General features: G+C 51.5%; 1 protein-coding gene across 1 annotated transcript; it reads right to left on the bottom strand.

Moving 5' to 3' along the window:
• Positions 1-4,993: 4,993 nt before the first annotated feature.
• LOC147412915 (olfactory receptor 10AG1-like) lies at positions 4,994-7,115 on the bottom strand. Its single transcript, XM_086480791.1, has 2 exons — positions 7,005-7,115; positions 4,994-5,641 (listed from the first exon to the last, which is right to left on the bottom strand). The coding sequence occupies exons 1-2, from the start codon at positions 7,113-7,115 to the stop codon at positions 4,994-4,996; spliced, it is 759 nt and encodes a 252-aa protein (XP_086336917.1).
• Between the last annotated feature and the right edge of the window lie 13,387 nt (positions 7,116-20,502).

The following is a 20,502-nucleotide window of genomic DNA, read 5'->3' as shown; positions in this document are numbered from 1 at the left end:
TTCAGAGCAGCTACTCAAGTCAAAGTTCCAGTCCAGGCCCACAGAGCTACCTGAGATGCCAGGGCTGGCACAGGAGTCAGAGGTCCTACAGGAAAAGCAATTTTCATTAAGGGAAGGTGTGTGAGAGACACCCCTGATGGCACCTCAGAGAGTGCAATTTGGTGTTTTGTGCCATTGATGGTTGCCATCAGTCAGAGGCATCAATCAGAGATGCCACCAAAGAGGCAAGGTCTGTCCCTTCTTCTATCTAACAGCTGCCGACATTGGGGGAACATAAAGCGCATCACAGCGGGGTCTTTACTCACCCCCTGACCATTCAACCAAGGAAGAGCCCAAGCATTTTAACAGTGTGCCTGGAGACATCTTGCCTTCAAAGACAGCATCCCCCAGGCACAGCAATGGCCCATATCAAAACTCAGTTGAAACCCAAAAGGGAATTCAAGGGCACCAAGACGAGTTGTTGCTACATCAGGAACAGTTGAAAAAGAAACAGAGATCCTACAGGACTACTCCTACATTAGGTAAGAATACATGTAGATAGATCTGGGATAGTCTATGTCCTCTTTGCTGCAGTTACCACCAGCAAGGTCTCCCAGGCCTTTGAGCTGTGAGGCAGGACTCTGGAGGAGAACAACCAGTGGCGGATGGGGATCAAGCCAGGGGTTCCTTAGCAAACCACACCCTTTCCAGTCCATGGGGCTGGACATGTTGCATCCAAGGGTGCTGGACAGCTCATGAGGATGACTAAACCCAGCCACCTCCAGCAGTGGGCATTCCCCGTCTCCATGGCCTGCACGCAAGATGGAAACATCTGTATCATCCCTGATATGCACAGGAGGGGCCTTCCTTCCTGCTATGTTTCCAGTAAAACCCTCCTCCTCCTCCTCTACCTATTTTCTATTGCTGGACAGCCTTTTAAGGATTCGATAAAGCCATCAGCAATCTCTTTGTTTCTCACTGACATCCCCTGACGCTCTCTCCCACACCTACACATGGCCAACATCTACTTCTCAGGGCCGCTCCCTCTTCAGAAGAGGCCTTGAGAGTTTTAGATCTTCCTGGTGCTTTTTAGAATCTTCCTTGGTGTCTCTAGAGCTCATGGTGAGCTTTCTTAGCCATAGCAGGATCTTTTTGACCATGTCTTATTAAATGATTGCCCATCTGTGATTGTGCAGAAGGAGCAGCCCCAGAAAAGCACCAAATCAATCAAAACCGATACTGAGTGAAGTGTCAGTAGGAGCCAAGTGAGCTGCCCTCATGGCTGTGGCTTCCTGGAAGGGAGTCTGTCCTGAGAAGGGGATCCAGCCTCAGCCACGCTCTGAGAGGGAAACAGCAGTGTCCAGGCCACCTGGTGACACAAAGGGTGGCTTTTGCAAGGCCACCCTTCATCTGAACCGCTTCAGAGAGGGACTTGTGGATTGGGTGTCACGCTGTGGATGGCAAATCCTGATTGCATGGGAATCGCCCAGAGGGGCTACCCCGGTATAGATGGCTCTGCTGCAGATATTGGTGTTTAGGCAGACGGATGCTGTTGTTGTTGGAGATAGTGAAATCACCCGAGCACTTGGAGGATAATTTGAGGATTGCCACCTCAGTGGCCCTTCAGTGAACTGGTTCCTGTTTGCCATTGTCTCCCTGTCGTGGTGCAGGGTGTGGTGTCAAAGGTGCTGAACAGAGGAGCACAATCCCTTCTTGTGGCTGCGCTCCTGCTCCTACAGCCCAGGAGGCTGTTGCCCGCCTTTGCTGCTGGTTCGTGTTTTGCCTGATGATAATCAAGGACCACCAGGGCCATTTCCACAGAGCTGCTGCCCAGCCACATGGCTCCTGGCTTCTGTCCTTGCAGCCTGTAGTTGCCCTGCTCAGCCCTTGGGTCTGTTCAGAAGGCGTGTGTGAGATTCACTTCTTGCTTTCTCCAGTCATGGAGACCTTCCAACTGGACCAGAGTAACCCTGCTGTGGCACTGGCCTGGTCTGTCAACAGCCTTGGACTCGTCCTGTCTGCTCCAATGGGCTCCTAAGGGTTGGGCTGACCTTACCTAAGTAACCCCTGACTTGATCTCCATCACTGTTGGATTGTTTCTGGGCTTCTGCCTCTTAGACACACAGAACCGGAAGACCTTGCTGGTGAAGACAAAGGCCAAAAGTGCCTCAGACCTCTCTACACCTACTCTGAGGAAATTCAGCGCAGCCACACGTTGTCTGCATTTCTTCTTTAACTCTTCCTGAAGCAGTAACAGCTCATCATTGTGCCCTTGAATTGCCTTGCAAGTGTCAGCCTCACAGCAGCTATGGCTTTTCTAAAACTAAAGGGAGTTCTGCATTTCTCCTTTTTTCGATCCTTGCATCCACCTCTTGTAGGCTTCCTTTTTTTCCGTGTAGCTTCCCTGTGAGTCTCCTGTTCCCCCAAGCTTCTCACCTGACAGCTCTGCTTGTTGTCCTGACTCTTGGTGCGCACTCTCTCGTGCTTGAAAGACACTGTCCTTGAACACCAGCTAGACTGAGCATTGCTGCCCTTCTGTGCTGCTCACATGGGCTCCTGCCCTAAAATTCACAAGGCTTGGCCAAAGTCTGCTCCTCTGAGGTCTAGCATCTGCACTCTTCTATTCTCCTTCTGCTTTGGAGTGGAGATGCCATGCTTCCGTGGTCATGACAGGAAACGTTTTCACACCCATGCCCAGCTCTTCCTTCTTTGAAAGCAGCAGATGCAGATGAGCGTCACCCTTGCTGACCAAGCTGGCAGCTGTGCTATAAACACCTGTGTCCCAAGCCCCTCCAGAAACCTCCAAGACTGTTTGCATGTTGTTGTGGTCCCCTTCCAGTGAATGCCAGGTAATTCAAGTCCACACGGGGACTTAAATGGGTTCTCTGCCTCACACCATAATGTTCTGGAGTGGATGGTAGATGGCAGTGTGGAGAGGAAAGGAGGTGCCCACAAAGAGAGCAAACCCTGCTCTCCTCAAGGCCAGAGAGAAACAGAGCAGGGCTGCGCAGTCTGAACAGGAGAGGGGTTTGTTGTCTGTTGTGTCTCTGCAGCCCCAAGGGCCTGTGGTGGAGGGGAAGCTGACCTCAGGAAGGAAGACATGAAGTTGAAAATGTCCTTGATGTGGACATCCTGTGACTCAGGCACACTGTGAAAAACATTCGCCTGATCCGTGATTGTATCATCGAGGGGACGGTTACACACTGGAGGAGAGAAGAACCAGCAGAGTTGGAGAAGGAATGTCCATGAGCGAAGACCCTGCTGCGATGAGCTTTGTACTCACACTCTGCCCGACATTTACCGGATAGAGACAGGACACCCCTGAGGTGATTTCAGGGGTGGGATTCAGTCACTGGCCCAAAGGCATTGACTCTGAGCTGCCCTGGGTGGTGCCTGTCACTCCGCTAGTCTGAATGGGGGCGGGGTTCCTGGGTTGGACCTGTGCTGTCCGTGCCAGGTGCCTGCAGTTGTGCTGGGGAGCCCTGGTACCTCCCATAAGACTATGGGCCTGTATTTGGATATTAAATTGAGGTTCAGCTGCCCTGAATTAGGGCAGGCAATGAAGGGATGCACAGGAGACAACTGCTGTTAGACTCGAAGGCCATAGAGAAAATAGAGCTGGTGGAGAAGAGAAAGAGAGAGACTTGGCTCTGCCTGTGCCACATGGCTCCGTTTGATCAGCTCAATACCTCTAGAGGATGCCCTGGACATAGGGAATAGTTACAGGTTCAGTGGTACTACCCATGGGCATCTTCTGTCTTTTAAGTTGGCCAACAGAATTTTCCACCAGCCTCTAAGGAGATGCCCCCAGATGCTGCCCTGTGCCTAGGAACTGCTCCATCAGAGCTTGCAGTCACCAGCATGCATCTTGGTCACCTCTGGCACCAAATGTGTCACCAAGTGTCTGTGCCTGAGCACCTTCCTCCTGCCCTCCATTTCCAGTAACAAGCAAGGGAGCTGAGACAAGGAGCTCACGTGCAGGAGCCTATCTTGTGCACGTCTGAACGGAGGCAAGAGGGATCCCCCCTCCTGCGGGTTTGTGGTGGGCATGGGATGGAGCTAACTCCTCTTTTAGCCCTGGGGACTACAGACCCAGGATGAGATGCCTCCCTTGAGACAGCTGAATCCCTTCCCTCAGGCCGGGTGAAGGAGATCCCTCCCTGTGTTTTAGAAGAGTCCAGGAAGACCCACCGCTGAATCGTGAGGTCCAGACAGGCCCCCCTCACTTTCTAAACTTCCTCTCCAAGAGGAGTGTCGGTGCAGCTCGATCCAGCCTTAGCCCCCGACTGCAAAGAAGAATTTGGAGCCTCGGTTCTAGCAGACACACGTGTTCCTGAGCTGCCTCCCCTCATGAGTGCCAGAAGGTCAACTGCCCCAAGGGCGTGTGTGGCTGTGGTGGATGTCGGAGCTTTCCCCCCGGGAAACCTTGCCGGTTGGGGTTAAAGCACAACCAACACAAACTCCAGAGGTCTATTCCAGTGCTGGACTCTTCCCCTGGTGACTGTGGGTTTTTATTCTTTATGTCAAGTTAGAAAGCATTAGACAACTACGTGGACGAGATCATAGCAGGGGAACATGACTTTCATGTCTTTTAACTTTTTACAGCTGATTCCATGCAGGGACACCGTAGATAGTCTGTGGGGTCCATCAAGCGATTTCTCAGCCCTGAGGGCAGTCATCTCTTCATCGATTGTTTCACCCTCTGTGCCCCATTGACTACTGACCATCCTTTGAGGATTTCCCTTTAACGTGTGGCTGGTCAGGCACAGCTTGAAGTAGCTACTGGTGTTAAGCTATAGAGGGACACTGAAGATGCTCTGGAGGACAAAGATGTCATGGTGGGGCATGGCATAACGGGAGGGCCTCAGGAGACCTTTCCCCTTCTTGAGGAAGATGAAAGCCAGGCTGGACACAGGGTTTTGTTGGAGCAAGTATGGGGTGCTTTATTCAGGCCACCACGTACCCCAGGGAGAGTTCTGGTACTATTTGGGACTCTTTTGCATACTCTGTAGTATCACTTTGTCCAGAGGAGTCTCTTCAAGGCAATTCTCACTTCCTTATTCCTCAGGCTATAGATGACAGGGTTAAACATGGGGGTCCCAACTGTGTAAAGCAGGGCAAGGTATTTGTTGGTGCCTATAGAATCCCCTGACCGTTGCTTTAAGTAGACGACTGTGGCCAAGCCATAGCAGAGCGTCACCACCCAGAGATGGGAAGAGCAGGTGGAAAAGGCTTTGTGTCTGCCCAGAGCCAACGGTATTTTCAGAGTTTCCCTGGTAATTTTAACGTAAGACACAACTATGAAGGAGAAGGGAAGGACTCCGAATGCCAGGATGATGGTGTACAGCATCCCTTGGTTCCAGAAAGTGCCTGCACAGGCCAGTGCCAGCAGAGGGGGGAGGTCACAGAAAAAGTGGTGAAGGTGACGAGATGCACAGAAGGGCAAAGTGAACACCTGGTGGGTCTGTCCTACTTGCACTGGTAAGAGAGTCAGCCACGACCCCACCACCAGCCAGATGCAGAGACCCCTGCTCATGATGAGGGCATAGTGCAGGGGGTCACAGAGGGCTGTGTAGCGGTCGTGGGCCACGGCAACAAGGAGAAGGCACTCAATGCTGCCCCACAAAACCAGAAAATACAGCTGGGCAGCACAGCCAAGACCCTGAGGAGAAGGGCCTGGGCACTATGAGGGATGCCATAGGAGCCGGTGGTACACACTCACCGTGTGTAAGTCCAGCTGCAGATGGGGCTGCAGAGACGGGGCTACGCTAGGGGGTGCGTGGCCACCCAGACAAGGGACCTGTAATCCCCCTTGGCTCGGCACTGTTGTGGCCACATCTGGATGACCAGAGTCTGGCTTTGGGGCTGCCTTGCCTGGAGGAATGAGGAGGAAAAGGAAAGCCTGCCGAGGAGATCTGCCAGGCTGGAGTTTGGAGCCTGTGCAGGGAGGATGAAGGTTCTGGGCTTCTTTAGCCTGCTGAAGTGGAGGCTGAGGGCACTACAGGAGCAGCGTGCACCTGCTTGAAGGGTGGTTTCAGAAGTGATGGAGATTTTCTTGGTAGTGGGAAGAGAAGGAAACCTCCACAAAGTGCAGCTTGGAAGGTTCAGACTGGAGGGGAGAACAAAAGAAATGTCTCACAGAGGGTAGTCTTGCAGTGCAAGAGGTCCCCCAGAGGGCGTCTTTATCAGCCTATGGCTTTGTGTTTCAAGGAATGGCCAGCGAGAGTGGAGAGACATGAGGGAAGGTGTAGAAATGTTGGGGTGAGAGCTGGGTGGGAAAGCAAGCAGGGTGTCAATGGCCTGAAGGGAAAGAGGTGCAGGCTTGGGGCAGGGTAGGACAGGCTGCAGGAGAGATGGCCAAGGGCTGTAGCAAGATGAAAAGTCCAAGAGGCCTGAGGTCTTGGTCCTCTTGGCTAGAGCAGTTGCCTCTGCCAGCGAGGCTGGTGAGATGGAACTTGGAGGGTGTCAGGATGGGCCTTGGCAGGGCCTGAGGGTCAGGGCTTGGCCTTTCTGCTTCCTAAAGCAAAGCAAAGGGTTTTCTCAGCATTCCAGCCCCCTGCACAGGGCCTTGGCCTGCCTGCAAGCATGGCCTCCAGTGATCTGCTCTAACGAGGCCCTGGGGAGGCTTTGTCAGTAAGGGCCCTCAGGGGGGCCAGTCAGGGCTTCAAGGGACTTCTGGGCTTTGCTTCTGACTTTGACTCCTGGAGAGGTTTCTTCAGACTTCTCTCAGTACCTGAGGGTCATGGAATGAGCCCCAAATGCCCTAACGAGCTGCTGATCTTTCTGTAACTTTCTTCACCACAGCTGACTGGAGTTGTTTCATAATGTAGTTCAGGAGGAAGATTTCGAAGTGCATCTAATAATTTTATTTTCAAAGTTACACCTTCTGCCTTTTCTTTCAGAGAAGGGGTTAGAGCAGCATTCTCCAAGTGCTAATGATCCCGAGGGTCTCCTCAGGAGATCTGGACTGGTCAGAAAAGAAGTGTTTTGAGTTTTGAAACTATATGGACAACCTTGCTCCTCACCTCTCCAACCCCACCATTTTCCTCATTGTCCCCTGGAACCTGCATCACTTTTGTGACATCAGCCTTCTCCCCTGCAGTCTGCAGCTGGATGTTACAGCTCCATCGCATCATCTCCCGCCTGCTCTCCTGACAGACCCGGCTGCACGCGGGCACAGAAGAACTTTCCTGATGTGCAAACAGAGAACAGTGAGGCACGATAAAGTTTCATGAACAATAAAACACACTCCCAAGCACATGTTCTATCCAAGCTGTCTCTAATGAGGTTGAACATTCTACAAGCGATAATCTGAGGAGAAATACTTGAGGCAGGTAGATACAAAATGAGAGCTATAAACACAATGAAAGTGTTGTCTAAATAGACAATTAGACTGTTGAAAGACATGTAAGATTTTACTCCCTGAAGCTCAACAGCAACATAGGTGAGAGGCATCTGAATGAACAAAGATTAAGGGAGGAGGAAGCTGGAGAATAATGGGAAGGGCCTTTGTCTGGCCAGTCGGCATCTGAAAAGGTGACTTCAGAAATGATCATTGGATCCTGGGCGGGTGCAAATATCTGAAAGATTAAAGAAAGTAAATACACTGTTGGACAGGCAGAATAGTGGTAGTGAAGTTACAGGGGAAGATGGATATTTCTTTATTGCCGTCCTAAGCATTTATTAAGGCATTTATTGTCCTCATAAGTTGCTCATTTCTCTTGTCCAGGCTCTTGTCACTGCCCCCAGAGAGCCTTTCCACAGAGAACTGTGTCCCTGCTGGCCTGGCTGGTTCTCCCGCGCCCTCCACATGCTCCCCACATGGCCCCAAGTTTGTGGTGCTGCTTTGTGGGCTGAGGGGATTCAAGGGCCCGTAAGCCATGGGAAGGCAGTCCCAGGCAGATCCCTATGGATCATGGACCGTCTCCAGAGTCACTGGGCACCCAAAGGTGAACTCTCAGCACCGGCCCTTTCCTGACACAACACCCCGTACACTCCTCCCCTGAGCCCATGGAGAACCCAAGCACAGCAGCACAGCCTCAGGGCGGGTATTTCTTCAGCCTGTTCCTAATTGCAGCTTTGGAAGAAGACCTCCAACCTCCAGACACGAGCACTGAGGAAATTCCTTTTTATTACAGAGATACAGCACAGCAGACCAGCTGTACCATCGTGCCAGACACACGTCTAAAGGCCTCTGGGTCAGACAGGCTGGGTTCCTGCCTTTGGAGAAGTGGAGTGGCTTCAGACATTCCTGAGCAAAGAGAGTTCTCCTGGGTGAAATGCCCAAAGCCCAGGAGGTTGCTGAGAGAATGGGAAATCACTTGTGAAGAGCCATGGGCAGCTCATTGCTGCTGACAGACAAGTGATTGAAAATGTTTCTTCAGCGTGTCCTTGAGCTCCTGGTTCCTCATGCTGTAGATGAGGGGGTTCGCTGCTGGAGGCACCACTGAGTACAGAAATGACACCACAACATCCAGGCATGGGGAGGAGATAGAAGGAGGCTTCAGGTAGACAAACACAGCAGTGCTGACGAACAGGGAGACCACGGCCAGGTGAGGGAGGCAGGTGGAAAAGGTTTTGTGGCGTCCCTGCTCCGAGGGGATCCTCAGCACGGCCCTGAAGATCTGCACGTAGGACACCACAATGAACACAAAACACCCAAATGCTAAACAGGCACTGACCACAAGAAGCCCAGACTCCCTGAGGAAGCCTGAGTGTGAGCAGGAGAGCTTGAGGATCTGAGGAACTTCACAGAAGAACTGGTCTAGGGCATTTCCCTGGCAGAGGGGCAGTGAAAATGTACTGGAAGTGTGCAGGAGAGCATTGAGAAAGCCACTGCCCCAGGCAGCTGCTGCCATGTGGACACAAGCTCTGCTGCCCAGGAGGGTCCCGTAGTGCAGGGGTTTGCAGATGGCAACGTAGCGGTCGTAGGCCATGACGGTGAGGAGACAATACTCTGCTGTGAGCAAGAAGGCAAACAGAAAGAGCTGGGCAGCACACCCGGGGAATGAGATGGCCCTGGTGTTCCAGAGGGCATTGGCCATGGCTTTGGGGAGAGTGGTGGAGAGGGAGCCCAGGTCAAGGAGGGAGATGTTGAGGAGGAAGAAGTACATGGGGGTGTGGAGGTGGGGGTCACAGGCTATGGTGGTGATGATGAGTCCGTTGCCCAGGAGGGCAGCCAGGTAGATGCCCAGGAAGAGCCCGAAGGTCAAGAGCTGCAGCTCCCTTGTGTCTGTGAATGCCATGAGGAGGAACTGGGTGATGGAGCTGCTGTTGGACATTTGCTGCTGTCAGGTGTGGGGGACTGTTCTAGGAGGGAAACAAGTTAGGGGAGACTTTCTAAAACATGAAAGCCAGTTCCCATACCCCCTCTCCCCACTACACACACACACAGACAGTTTTCTAGAAGCTCTTCCTTCAGCTCTGTGGCTGCAGCTCTCGTTGGTGTCTCATGAGGAGCAGGACCTGTGCCTGCTGGCAGCCAAGGAGTCAGCCCTGCTCTGCAGCAGGGGGTTCACGGGAACAGAGGGGGCAGAGACCAGTCCTGGGGTTCGACTTTGTCAGCAGAAACCACTCCTAATGCAAAAGGGCTGGTCAGCACCTGCACTCCCCATGCCAAGGAACCAGGAGGGCAGAAGGCAGTCGGAGAGGTTTGGGGGGGGGGGTTACAGCTCTCCCATTTCCCCTGGCAATTTTCTTGGATGCCAGAAACACTCAGCACTCCTGCTACACTGGAAGGGAACGGCAGAGCCCTGTGAGGCAGGAGGATTGCCTGTGCTTAGTGCAGAGGGAGGGGAGCTGGTCTGTCCCTCCGCCTTGTGCCCAGCTGCCCTGGGCTTGCACCTTCCTCAGGTGCAGGAGGATCACATTCCCATATTACCCTGAAAAGCAACTCGACCCTGCTGGGAGCAGAGGGATCCAGTGCACACCACTCAATGTCCCACCCTTTCTCAAGGTCCCAGCACCCCACTTCTATCCAAGGACACTCTTGCCTCATTTCACCAACCCAACAGTATTTCCACAGCTCTGAAGTCTTTCCGTTCTCCACATGGCATTCAGATAAAACAGAGTTTCTACGGGACAGGTTTGCATCCTGGAGGGCAGCTCAAAGCTGGGAAGGGCACCTCAAGGAGACAACCAAGTGCCCTAGAGACGGCATCTCAAAAAGGAAGAGTCAGCTCCTACTCTGGCTCCACGGACTGCATGGACCAGACCCTAGGAGGTGACAGGACAGCTGGGACACTCGTTCCCACGGACACCCCTGCATGGGAGCACACCCAAGATCAGTGTGTGACTCTGCAGATGAAGCTCCCATCCCCACAGAGACTGACAGCAAGAACAAGAGGACAATGCAAATAAGAGAGAGAAGGGAAAATGCAGGGAGGGTCCAGCTGAGAGAGGCCAGGGCAGAGGCAGCCGCGCACTCGGGGCAGCGTCCCCCTGCCCCAGCTGGGCACGCCACCTCCCAGACCCCAACATGGCCGGGCAGCTGCTCTCAGCCCCTGTGCTCTGCAGAGGGCCCTGGGCACGGGGCTGGAGAGCTGCAGCACGGCTCTGCTGGAGCTCTGGCTGCAGAGGAGCTGCTTCATGGCTTGGACCCCCGGAGCCCTGAGGGCAGAGGCTTTGGTGGGTGGGAGGGGAGGCAAGGGGGCTGGCTGAGAGGAAGGGCTCTGCATGGGAGGGGAGGATCAGGAGGTTTCTGAATTCTCCCTCCCACAACATTCCTGGTTTTAGTTTTCTCTCATTCCCAGATCATATCCCTGCTGCCTGGAGCGTTTTCTTCTGGGAGGTGTTTCCCTGTGCCATCCCTTTTCCCTGTGAGTGCTCACAGAGCCCATCCCAACCGCTGTGCACTCACCTTGGCCCTACAGACACTGCTTGCAGGTCACTGGCTGGATGCATGATCCTGTTTGCAGGTGGAAAAGGGCAGGTCAGACCAACACTGCTGGGTCCAGCAAAGGTGATGCTGGTGCTGTCCGTAGGCAGAGGAGTGGCTGGAGGCACTTTCGGAGGCTGCTGTCAGACCTACTGGGGACTCTCACTTACAGCTCAGCAGGCTGAGTGACTTGTTCAAGCACGAGAGCTCCTTTGCCTTTTCTCCCCCCAAATCCCCAACAGTAAGAAACTGAGAACACAGGCTCAGGAGAGCCCCTTACCTTTGTAGTGATCCCTGCCTTGCCCTTGAAAAGTGCCCTCAGAAATGTCCTGGGGGGGGATGAGGAGCTGTGAGGAGATCTGAGCCACACAGCACCCTCGTGAAACCAGAAGGACCCTCTCCTGTCACCACCTGCTGCTTCCACCCACAGCTTCTCCCTGCGCTGCTGTTGGGAGCTCCCTGGGCAGGCTGAGTGCTGACCCTGGCAGGAGACAAAGTCCCTGGAATGGCACAGAGTCTGCTGGGATGCAGGGACCCTGCTCAGAATGAGAGCCCTGGGCACCCTGGCTGCACACCCGGCTTCACACTCTGCAGCCAACATGCCCTGTCCCTCTGACAGTGCAGCAGGGAAGCTGCAGGCTGTGGGGTGGGTCAGCTTCAGGAGATCGTTCCAGGCACTTGCACAGTCCTTCAGCCACAGACTTACCATGTCAAGGGCTCTGAAGATTTTTCTCCAAGCGAGCTCTCCTCTCTCCTCCCACCCCACACTGCCTTTAACCTCTTTCTGCCTGGCTCCTCTCCCCTCCCTGCCTGCAGGCAGCACCCCCAGCCCTGCTCCTGGGCAGAGCTGTCTCTCTGCAGCGCTGCCCGCTTGCCAGCAGCTCCCTCCATCCCAGGAGCCCAGCCCAGCTCAGCAGCAGGGGAGCAGCCCAAGGCAGCCCTTTCTCTGCCCCCTCTGGCTCCCTCCAGCTGTCCCTGGGGCTCCAGGAGAACCTGCTCTCAAACAGGCTGAAGTCATCCTGAGGTTTTTCTTTCTCAGCTGGAGAGAGAAAAGATTTCAGAGACAAAGTTACATCTAAAAATCACCTTTTTTTATCTTATTATCAGACAGGACACAGAGGCAGTGACAGGCAGGGACCTCCTTTACCCCTGATGAGGGAAGAGATTCAGCTGAATCAATGGAGACATCTCACCCTGCATTTCTATTCCTGGCATTTGAAGGAGACTCAGTTCCCTCCCATGCCTGCCACAGACCCACAGGAGGTGGGATTCCTCTGGCCTCTCCTCAGCTCTGCATAAAATAAGCACCTGCATTTGAGAAGTCATTTCTCAGCTTCCCCGGGAATACATGGAGGTGAAAGGCAGGAGGGAGGTGTTCAGATGCAAACCCCTGGCCACATCTGAGTTGCCAGAGGAGATGCAAGAGGCACACAGGTAACTGCAGGCTCTGATGGAGAAGTTTATAGAGACAGGGCAACATCTCAAGGATCATGTATGAGCGTGATGGAAATTCCTTTGGCCCAGGGAAATGACAGCCCTATAAAGGCCAAAATAATCTTTTCCTGCTCATCACGCTCATGGCCGGTTATAGAGGTGATCCTATGGACTATTTCGGTCATCTGCCATAGGGACAGCGAGGTCTCTCTCTTTTCACCAGCTGGATTTACTAGATCACCAGTGACTACAATGGCATTTGTCCCATGTTCATCCCCACGTTGCCTGACAGAATTCAGGGCAGCTACTGCATTTAATGCTCAAGCCCAGGCCCCCAGAGCTACATGAGGTAGCGAGGCTGGCAGGGACAGTACAGGACCTACAGGAAAGCAATTCCCATTATGGCAGGTCTGTCACAGAGGCCCCAGACAGCATCGATGAGAGCTTGACTTGGTGCCCGTGTGCCATTGACTGATACGATCGATCAGTCCTCAGATGCCAGGAGAGTGACAGGGTCTATCCCTTCTCTGCCCAACAGGGTCAGGTATTGCATGAGCACAAAGCAGATCACACAGGGATCTTTACCGGCTCCTTGAGGATAAAATCCATGCAAAGACCAAGAATTTTAACCGTGTGCCTGGATACTGTGTCTTCCAGGACAGCGTCCTCCAAGCACAGGAAGGGTCCATATCATAACCCAACTGGAACTCAAAAAGGAATTCAAGGGCACTAAAATGAATTTTTGGTCCTTCAGGGACTGTTAAAGAAGAAAAAGCGATAATATAGGACCTCTGCTGAATTTAGTGAGAGCAGGTGTGGATAGATCTGAGATAGTCTGTGACCCCTTTGCCTCAGTTGCCACCAGTAAGGTCTCCAAGGCCTTTGAGCTTTGAGGCAGCCTTTGAAGGAGAGCAACCTGGGATGGATGGGGGTCAAGGCAGGGGTTACTTGAGCAAACTGCACTCTTCCCAGGCCACGGGACTGGAGAGGCTGCATCCAAGGGTGCTGAACCAGGAGGCACTGCTGTGGCCCAAATACACATGGCCAGGAGGAGCCCCCATGGCTTGTCACAGCCCTGTGACATTTCTGCACTAAACAAGGCGTGGTGGGACAGCTTGCTGAGCACTGGTGCTGCGCTGGAAGGATACAGGCTGTGCCAGAGGCAGTGGCAAGGAGGATGAGGGTGGGGGGATGCCCCCAGTGTGAAGGAGCAGCTCAGATACATGAAGCTCCACTACAAGACTGGCAACAGGTGGCGTTATCTTGTGTGAGTGAGGGTTAGAGGAGAAGACAGTGAGGGTGACACTGTCTTGGCAGTTAGTTTAGTGCAGAAATGTCACAGCCCCTCAGCTGTGTCACCGTAGGGGAGCACAGACTTCTCAGAGGGAAACCTGGGCACTGATCCTGACCAGAACACCTTTGTACCTCGGGCAGTTAGTGCTGTGCTGCGCTGTGCTGCACGTACAGCGTGGCCTTCAAACCCGCGCTGTGCTGCCCAGATCCCTTGGAAGCAGGACAACCTCAGCAGCATGTGGTCACACAAGAGCCTGGAGGCAGCTCCCACTCTCTACCAGACATTATGCCTCCTGCGTGGCCTTGCCTCTACCTACCTTGGCAGTTATGAACTACTTGATGAGGGCGGGTAGGCAGAAAAGGTCTGGCAGTGTCCAGCTTGATGAGCAGGTTCCTGTTGGGAACGGGAAGGGCCCTGGCAGCCCCTGGCCATACAAAGCCACCCAGTGCCAACAGTGTGGAGGCTGCTGGGATGACTTCTGAGCAGAGATGCTACAAGGGCCACCAAGGGGGATGCTCCCCTGGACCTGGTCCTGGCAAACAAGGAAGAGCTGCTCAGGGATGCTATAATCCTTGTCAGCCTTGGCTGTTGTGACCAGGAAATAGGGGGGTCCCAGGCAGGAGAGGGGTGTGAGGAAGTCCAGCAGCAGAACACAGACCTGGGACTGCAGAGGAGAAGACTTTGATGTCCTCAGGAGACCGACACAAGTGGGGCCATGGGAAGCAGCTCTGAAGGGTGAAGGTGCTCAGGCAACCTGCTAGGCCTTACAGGACAGCCTCCTCCAAGCAGGACGAGGAATGGGCCGGTGAGCAGACTGGAACAGGACAGCCTCCTCCAAGCAGGACGAGGAATGGGCCGGTGAGCAGACTGGACCTGAAAGAAGATGCCAACTGGAACCTGGGAGCAGGGAGCAGCTTCATTCCAAATGGGAAAAGGATGGCTGGGTAGCGGTAACTACAGAGGAACAGGTAGTTGAAGCTAAGTCTCTACCCAAAGAAACTTCAGCCCACCCGGAGGAAATAAAAGCTCTGCTGAGAGCCCCAGAGCCAGGGAAAGATAAAAGGGTAACGATCCGGACAGACTTCAAGTGTGCTTTTGGAGTTGCACATGCCCGTGGAGCTATTTGGAAGGAAAGAGGACTTTCATCTGCAGAAGGAAAACATATTAAACCTGCAGATGTTGTTTTGAGATTGTTAGATGCTGTGCCCTCACCAACTGCAGTAGCTATTATGCACTGCAGAGGACATCGGAAAGGGAATACTGCCCAAGAACTGGGAAATAAATTGGCAGACCGAGGGGCAAAGGAGGCTGCAGAACCAAGCGAAGTATTAAATTTAATTCCTGAAAGAACTTTGCCACTACCAGAACAGGTAAAGGATGACGACAAGGATCCAAAATTAAGAAAAGGTTTAGATGCACAAACAGAACTATAAGGGTGGGTTAAAACTCAAGATGGGAGAATAGTAGTTCCCTTTCATATTTGATGGCATTTGGTAAAGTCAGAACATGGTCAAACTCTTTGGGGAACAGAGGCACTCTACATCTTTTTATCTCGACAATCTGTGGCCAGAAAGACGTTACAGAAATCAAGTCATTTACCGAGAGGTGTGAGCTCTGTTTAAGAAATAACCCAAAGACAGAGACTAGAGTTAAATTTGGGAACACAGGAAAAGGGAACGTACCAGGCTGAGGGTGGCAAATAGAGTTTTCGAAATTCCCTAGAAAAGGAGGGTCCAGATGCCTCTTAGTACCAACTGACACCTTTTCAGGATGGCCTGAAGCCTTTCCATGGAGAACTAATAAGGGCAGGGAAGTAACTAAGAACTTCCTAAGAGAAATTATTCCAAGATTGAGGGTACCTGAGACAATGTCCTCGAATCGAGGACCTCATTTTGTATGTCAAGTAGTTCAACAGGCTAGTAAATATTTGGGAATAATGTGGGAACTCCACACGGCATCCCGACCCCAAGCTAGTGGACAGGTAGAAAAGATGAATCGCCTCATTAAGACACAATTGAGTAAAATCTGCCAAGCAAACTTTCTAAGGTGGGACTAACCTTTACTTTTAACAATAACAAGATGAAGAACAAAACCCAGAATCAAATAAAAGGTTAGCCCTTTTGAAATAATGTATGGCAGGTCATTTCCAACTCACTCTAAAGGTGAGAATATTCAACGAGTAGGAGAGGCTCAGATTAATCAGTATGTCATATCTTTGGGATTGGTATTGAAAGGTATTAATAAATTGGTGCTATCTAGTCATCCCGCAGGACTGGATGCGCCTGTTCACTCCTACAAACCAGGAGGGCGGGTGTATGTCAAGAGCATTTCTGGATCTGCCTTGGATGAGAAGTGGGTGGGACCATTTCAAGCGCTGCTAACTGCCTACACTACTGTGAAGGTCCAGGAACTCACCGCGTGTCTCTTCAACACCTCCAGGGATGGTGACTCCACCCCCCTCCCTGGGCTGGCTGTTCCAGTGCCTGACAACCCTTTCAGTAAAGAAATTCTTCCTAATCTTCAGCCTGAACCTCCCCTGGTGCAGCTTAAGGCCATTTTCCCTTGTTCCATCGTCTGTTACTAGGCAGAACAGACCGACCCCTGCCTCGCTACCAATTTAATTGTTATATGTGGTGTAAGCTTAGAACTCTTACTCGCAGAATATGGGCCTTAGCCAAAGTAATGAAGTATGAGAATTTAGAAGATCTGTAAAAGAGTTTGCAGAGATTAAATAAAAGGGGTTGAATGAGAGGGCTAAGATTTCCTTGTATTTACCGTGTTAAGCCTGGCTGTTTTAAACTACTGTCTTTCAGAAGCATTTGATCTTATATACTCTGTCTGTAGTTTACACTGTTTGTCAGAGAATGATATTTTTACCAGTTAAGGCATGGGGAACTTGATCATGTGTTTGTGTCAAGGAACAACAGTTTGTGTGGCCTTTGGTGTCTGGAAGATACAGACATATCGACGTGTGTAAATAACAAGACCTTGGAAAAATACCCAAGTACAGTACGAGACCAGGAGACACAAAAATACTTTCAAAGGACAACTTAAGCATGTGCACCGGTTGGGGTTAAAGAAGGACAACGTGAGGAAGACTACAGAAGACCACCAGAGGGAGAAGAGTCCTCTACCATAATTAACTGTGCAGGTTCCAAAAAATTAGCGTATAATAATGGGTTCTAGGAAAATCCTGATTATTCTAATTAGTTCTGAGAGATGTAACGAATAGGCACGAGTTAAACTGTCCTTAATCTGCTTTGTGAGACCGCTTGTGGCGGAGCGATCCCCAGTGCTGACCAGTGCTGCAACAAAGAACGCTGCTTCATGACACCTGTTGTTACTGAGCGGTCATCTCGGAATGCTCACCCGGCCGCAGCTGTCCTCCCACCTCGGTGAGGAGCATTAGAAAGCTGGGGGGTTTGGAAGCTCTGACTTTTTTTTCAGTGTAACAATTCATTCCCTTAGATAAGCAATGGCAACAGCCCGGCTTCTTTGCAGTAGGAAAAGCAGCCCTGCAGTTCCTTAAGCCCCAGGGCTCTGCATCAAGCACCAACGCAGCAGCAGATCCAACCAAAACCAAAAATAGCACAAGACATTTTTCACATCCATCAGCAATTACTTCTAAAAAAAGATTTCAGTTCACTCTTCTAAAACCTGAAGCCACCTAAAGGATGTGGCCTCAAGCGGTCAGGGCAGACATGACACAGCTCTACCTGCTGCATCTCTGCAAAGGCGCTAGCCTCCAAGACCCCCCTGCTCGCCCCCAGCCTCTCCCAGTGGCATCAAACAGGTATAAAAATTAATTGTATGTATAAAAATCAATCGTATATACTCTGTTAAGATACCCTGTAGAGTCCCAAGCTACATAGACCAGAGGTGTTCGTTAACCGATGGTCTGTTCATGGTTAAGGGCAAAGATAATATGTTCTTGTTTAGGGATGTCTGCTGGGTGGGATTTATTACTCTAACTTTTTGTTAACAGTCTTTGAATCGTGACCAAAGGAGAGTTTGAGCCAAAGGCTTTGACTGAAGGACATTGGAGGGTCGCACATTTGAGTCTGGGGTCTGCGGGTGGTCGCAGCACAGCCTCTCGACTCAATTCAAGAACCTACTGCGCACAACTGGATGAAGGGAGTGAGATGATAGTGAGTTACAGGAATTAACATGTTTATGTATGAGAACCTGTTTATTATGTATTATGTATCCAGTATAACCAGTAACTGGGACACTTCTTGCTAATCTCAGCGGATCCTGGGGATCGCAGGACCTCCAGCTGGCACCGAGGTCTTCTTGGGAATAACCATCAATCCCCGGACCACACTGCTCAAGCAAGTTCCCCAGGAGCAGGTAAAGGTGTTCTGTCATTATTGGGTTGGGGGAATGGTAACTGCCTGTCTGTAAGGTGTGGTGAAACCCCACAGGACTGGGCTAAGCCTAAGGCAACTGATATTGAAAGGTGCAATCCCGTGAGGAGACAGCCTGTGGGATACCCAGGTTTTGTATGTACTTGGTAAAGGATGGGAAATAGGTGATGTCAGAAGTGATTGAAAACATGGTGTGGCAGTCACTAGAAACAGGCCTATGCTGATGGAATCTTGCCGTAAAGGTGCCTCTGATGTCAGATATGGTTGAAAATGTGGTGTGGCAGGTACTGAAAGCAGGCTTATGCTGGTGGAAGGCGACTAAAGTGCCTGTGATGTCACAGAGTTTGAAAATCTGGTGTGGCAGTCACTCGAACCAGGCTTGTGGTGCTGGAACGTGGCTGTGAAGGTGCCTGTGATGTCAGAGGTGGTTGAAACACCTGTGGGGCAGGTGCTGGAAGTAGGTGAGTGATGGGGAAAGTTGCTGAGAATATGCCAGTGATGTCAGAGGTGGTTGAAAATCTGGTGTGGAAGGCACTGGAAGCAGGCTTATGCAGCTAAAAGCCTGTTATGAAGGTGTTTGTGATGTCACAGAGGTTGAAAATCTGGAGTGGCAGGCAGTAGAACCATTCTTATCCTGGTGGAAGATGTGGGGAATGTGCCTGTGATCTCACAGGAGGTTGAAAACTCTGGTGTGGCAGGTGGTAGAACCAGTCTTATGCTGGTGGAATTTTGCCATTATGGTGCCTGTGATTTCAGACGTTGAAATTTATGGTGTGGCAGTCGCTGGAAGCAGGCTTATGGTGATGGAAGGTTGCTGAGAACGTGCCTGTTATTTCAGAGCTGTGGCAGGAGCTGCAAGCAGGGCTCAGCTGGTGGAAGCTTGTAGAGAAGGTGCCTGTGATGTCACATACGTTGAAAATGTGAGCCTGCTGGAAGCAGGCTCACTGTTGTGGAAAGCTACTGTAAAGTGCCTGTGGTGTCACAGAGAGTTAAAATCTGGTGTGGCAGTCACTGAAATCAGGCTTATGGTGGTAGAATCTTGCAGTGAAGGTGCCTGTGATTTCAGAGGTTCTTTAAAATATGGCAAGGCAGGACCTGGACTCCTGCCTATGCTGGTAGAATTTTGCCAATAAGGTGGTTGTGATGTCACAGAGGCAGAAAATATGGTGTGGCAGTTACTGGAAGCAGGCTTAAGGCTGTGGAAGCCTGCCGTGAAGGTGGCTGTGATGTCACAGTGGTTGAAACTCTTGTGTGGCCGTTTCTGGAAGCAGGGTTATGGTGGCGGAAGCTCGTGGTGATTGTGCCTGTGATGGCACAGGCGGTTTAATAATGTGGTGTGGCAGGCTCTGGACACAGGCCTGTGCTCATGGAATCTTGCCATGGCAGTGATTGTGATTGCACAGGTTGCTGGAAATCCATTGTGGAAGGCACTGGAAGCAGGCTTATGGTGGTGGAAACTCACGGTGAAGGTGCCTGTGATGTCAGTAGTTGCAGAAAATCCGGTGGGACAGTCTCTGGAAACGGGTTATCCTGGTAGAAGCTCGAGGTGAAGGTGCCTTCGGTCACTGAGAAAATGTCACAATAGTGTTCAATCTGGGCATACCTCTTTCGTACCGAGGCTCTCTGGGCCACCCCGTCATGGGGGGAGGTCCCAGTAGTAACTGGTTTTATAACTTTAAACAGGCCTCTTAATACGATTGGCTGTTGTCATGCGATTTTCCCTACTTCTATGAGAGCCAGGCTAACCACAAACAAACCTCTCTCCCAAGCACCACATCTCCTCTCGGCATCCTTAAATCCACGGGAGTACAATCCCACGGGCCGGGTTGGACCCTCAGGGCCCTGTTTCCATCTGTGTATTGACAACCCTGACATGACGTACCCCCATTCCACCCGGAAAGGATCCGTAGGGTGGATAGGGCCGAGAGATTCTTCAAACTATGATATAGATTAGTGAGACCACACAGGCCTTTGGGGAGCCAAGAACAGTATTAGCATATAATTGCTGCATCATTACCTCCAGACCCAAGACTTATCACCTACCCTAAGTGAGAAGAAGTGTTCAAGTTAGATAAGGAAACCTCTCTTCTCCTAAAATCAACAGCAGTATCTACATCAAAGAGAAACAGGAGTTACTGACTCTTGATGACTTTGCAGACACGAGTGATGGAACATCTGGACTAAGAGATAAACCACAAGAATGCTGCTGGGTGGTGATGCTGCAAGACCAACAAAAATACGCTGAACTCCGTTTATAGTTTCGATAATTAGAAACACGCATTAGCAGGTAGCTTGGTGATTCATATCATACCCTTGCAGCATAAGAATAATCTGATAAACATAAGGAAAAACTTCGTCAATGTAAGAGTGACAGAGCACTGGAACAGGCTGCCCAGAGAGGTGGTGGAATCTCCTTCTCTGGAGACATTTAAAAGCTGCCTGGACACCTTCCCGTGTGAGGTAGTCTAGGTGGTCCTGCTCTGGCAGGGGTGTTGGACTACATGATCTTTCGAGGTCCCTTCCAACCCCTAAAGTTCCGTGATTCTGTTATT

The sequence above is a fragment of the Leptosomus discolor genome, unplaced genomic scaffold (assembly GCF_034619465.1).
Source record: "Leptosomus discolor isolate bLepDis1 unplaced genomic scaffold, bLepDis1.hap2 HAP2_SCAFFOLD_35, whole genome shotgun sequence".
NCBI classification, from domain to species: Eukaryota; Metazoa; Chordata; class Aves; order Leptosomiformes; family Leptosomidae; genus Leptosomus; species Leptosomus discolor.
The sequence above is the reverse complement of the archived record's forward strand: the minus strand, read 5'-3'. Positions and strand labels throughout refer to the sequence as shown.

Coding starts and splice junctions, on each gene's coding strand:
- LOC147412915 (XM_086480791.1), bottom strand. CDS start 7,115: ATGATGCGATGGAGCTGTAACATCCAGCTGCAGACTGCAGGGGAGAAG. Junction 5,642..7,004: donor AAAATGGTGGGGTTGGAGAG/GTGAGGAGCAAG, acceptor CCTTCTCCTCAG/GGTCTTGGCTGTGCTGCCCA.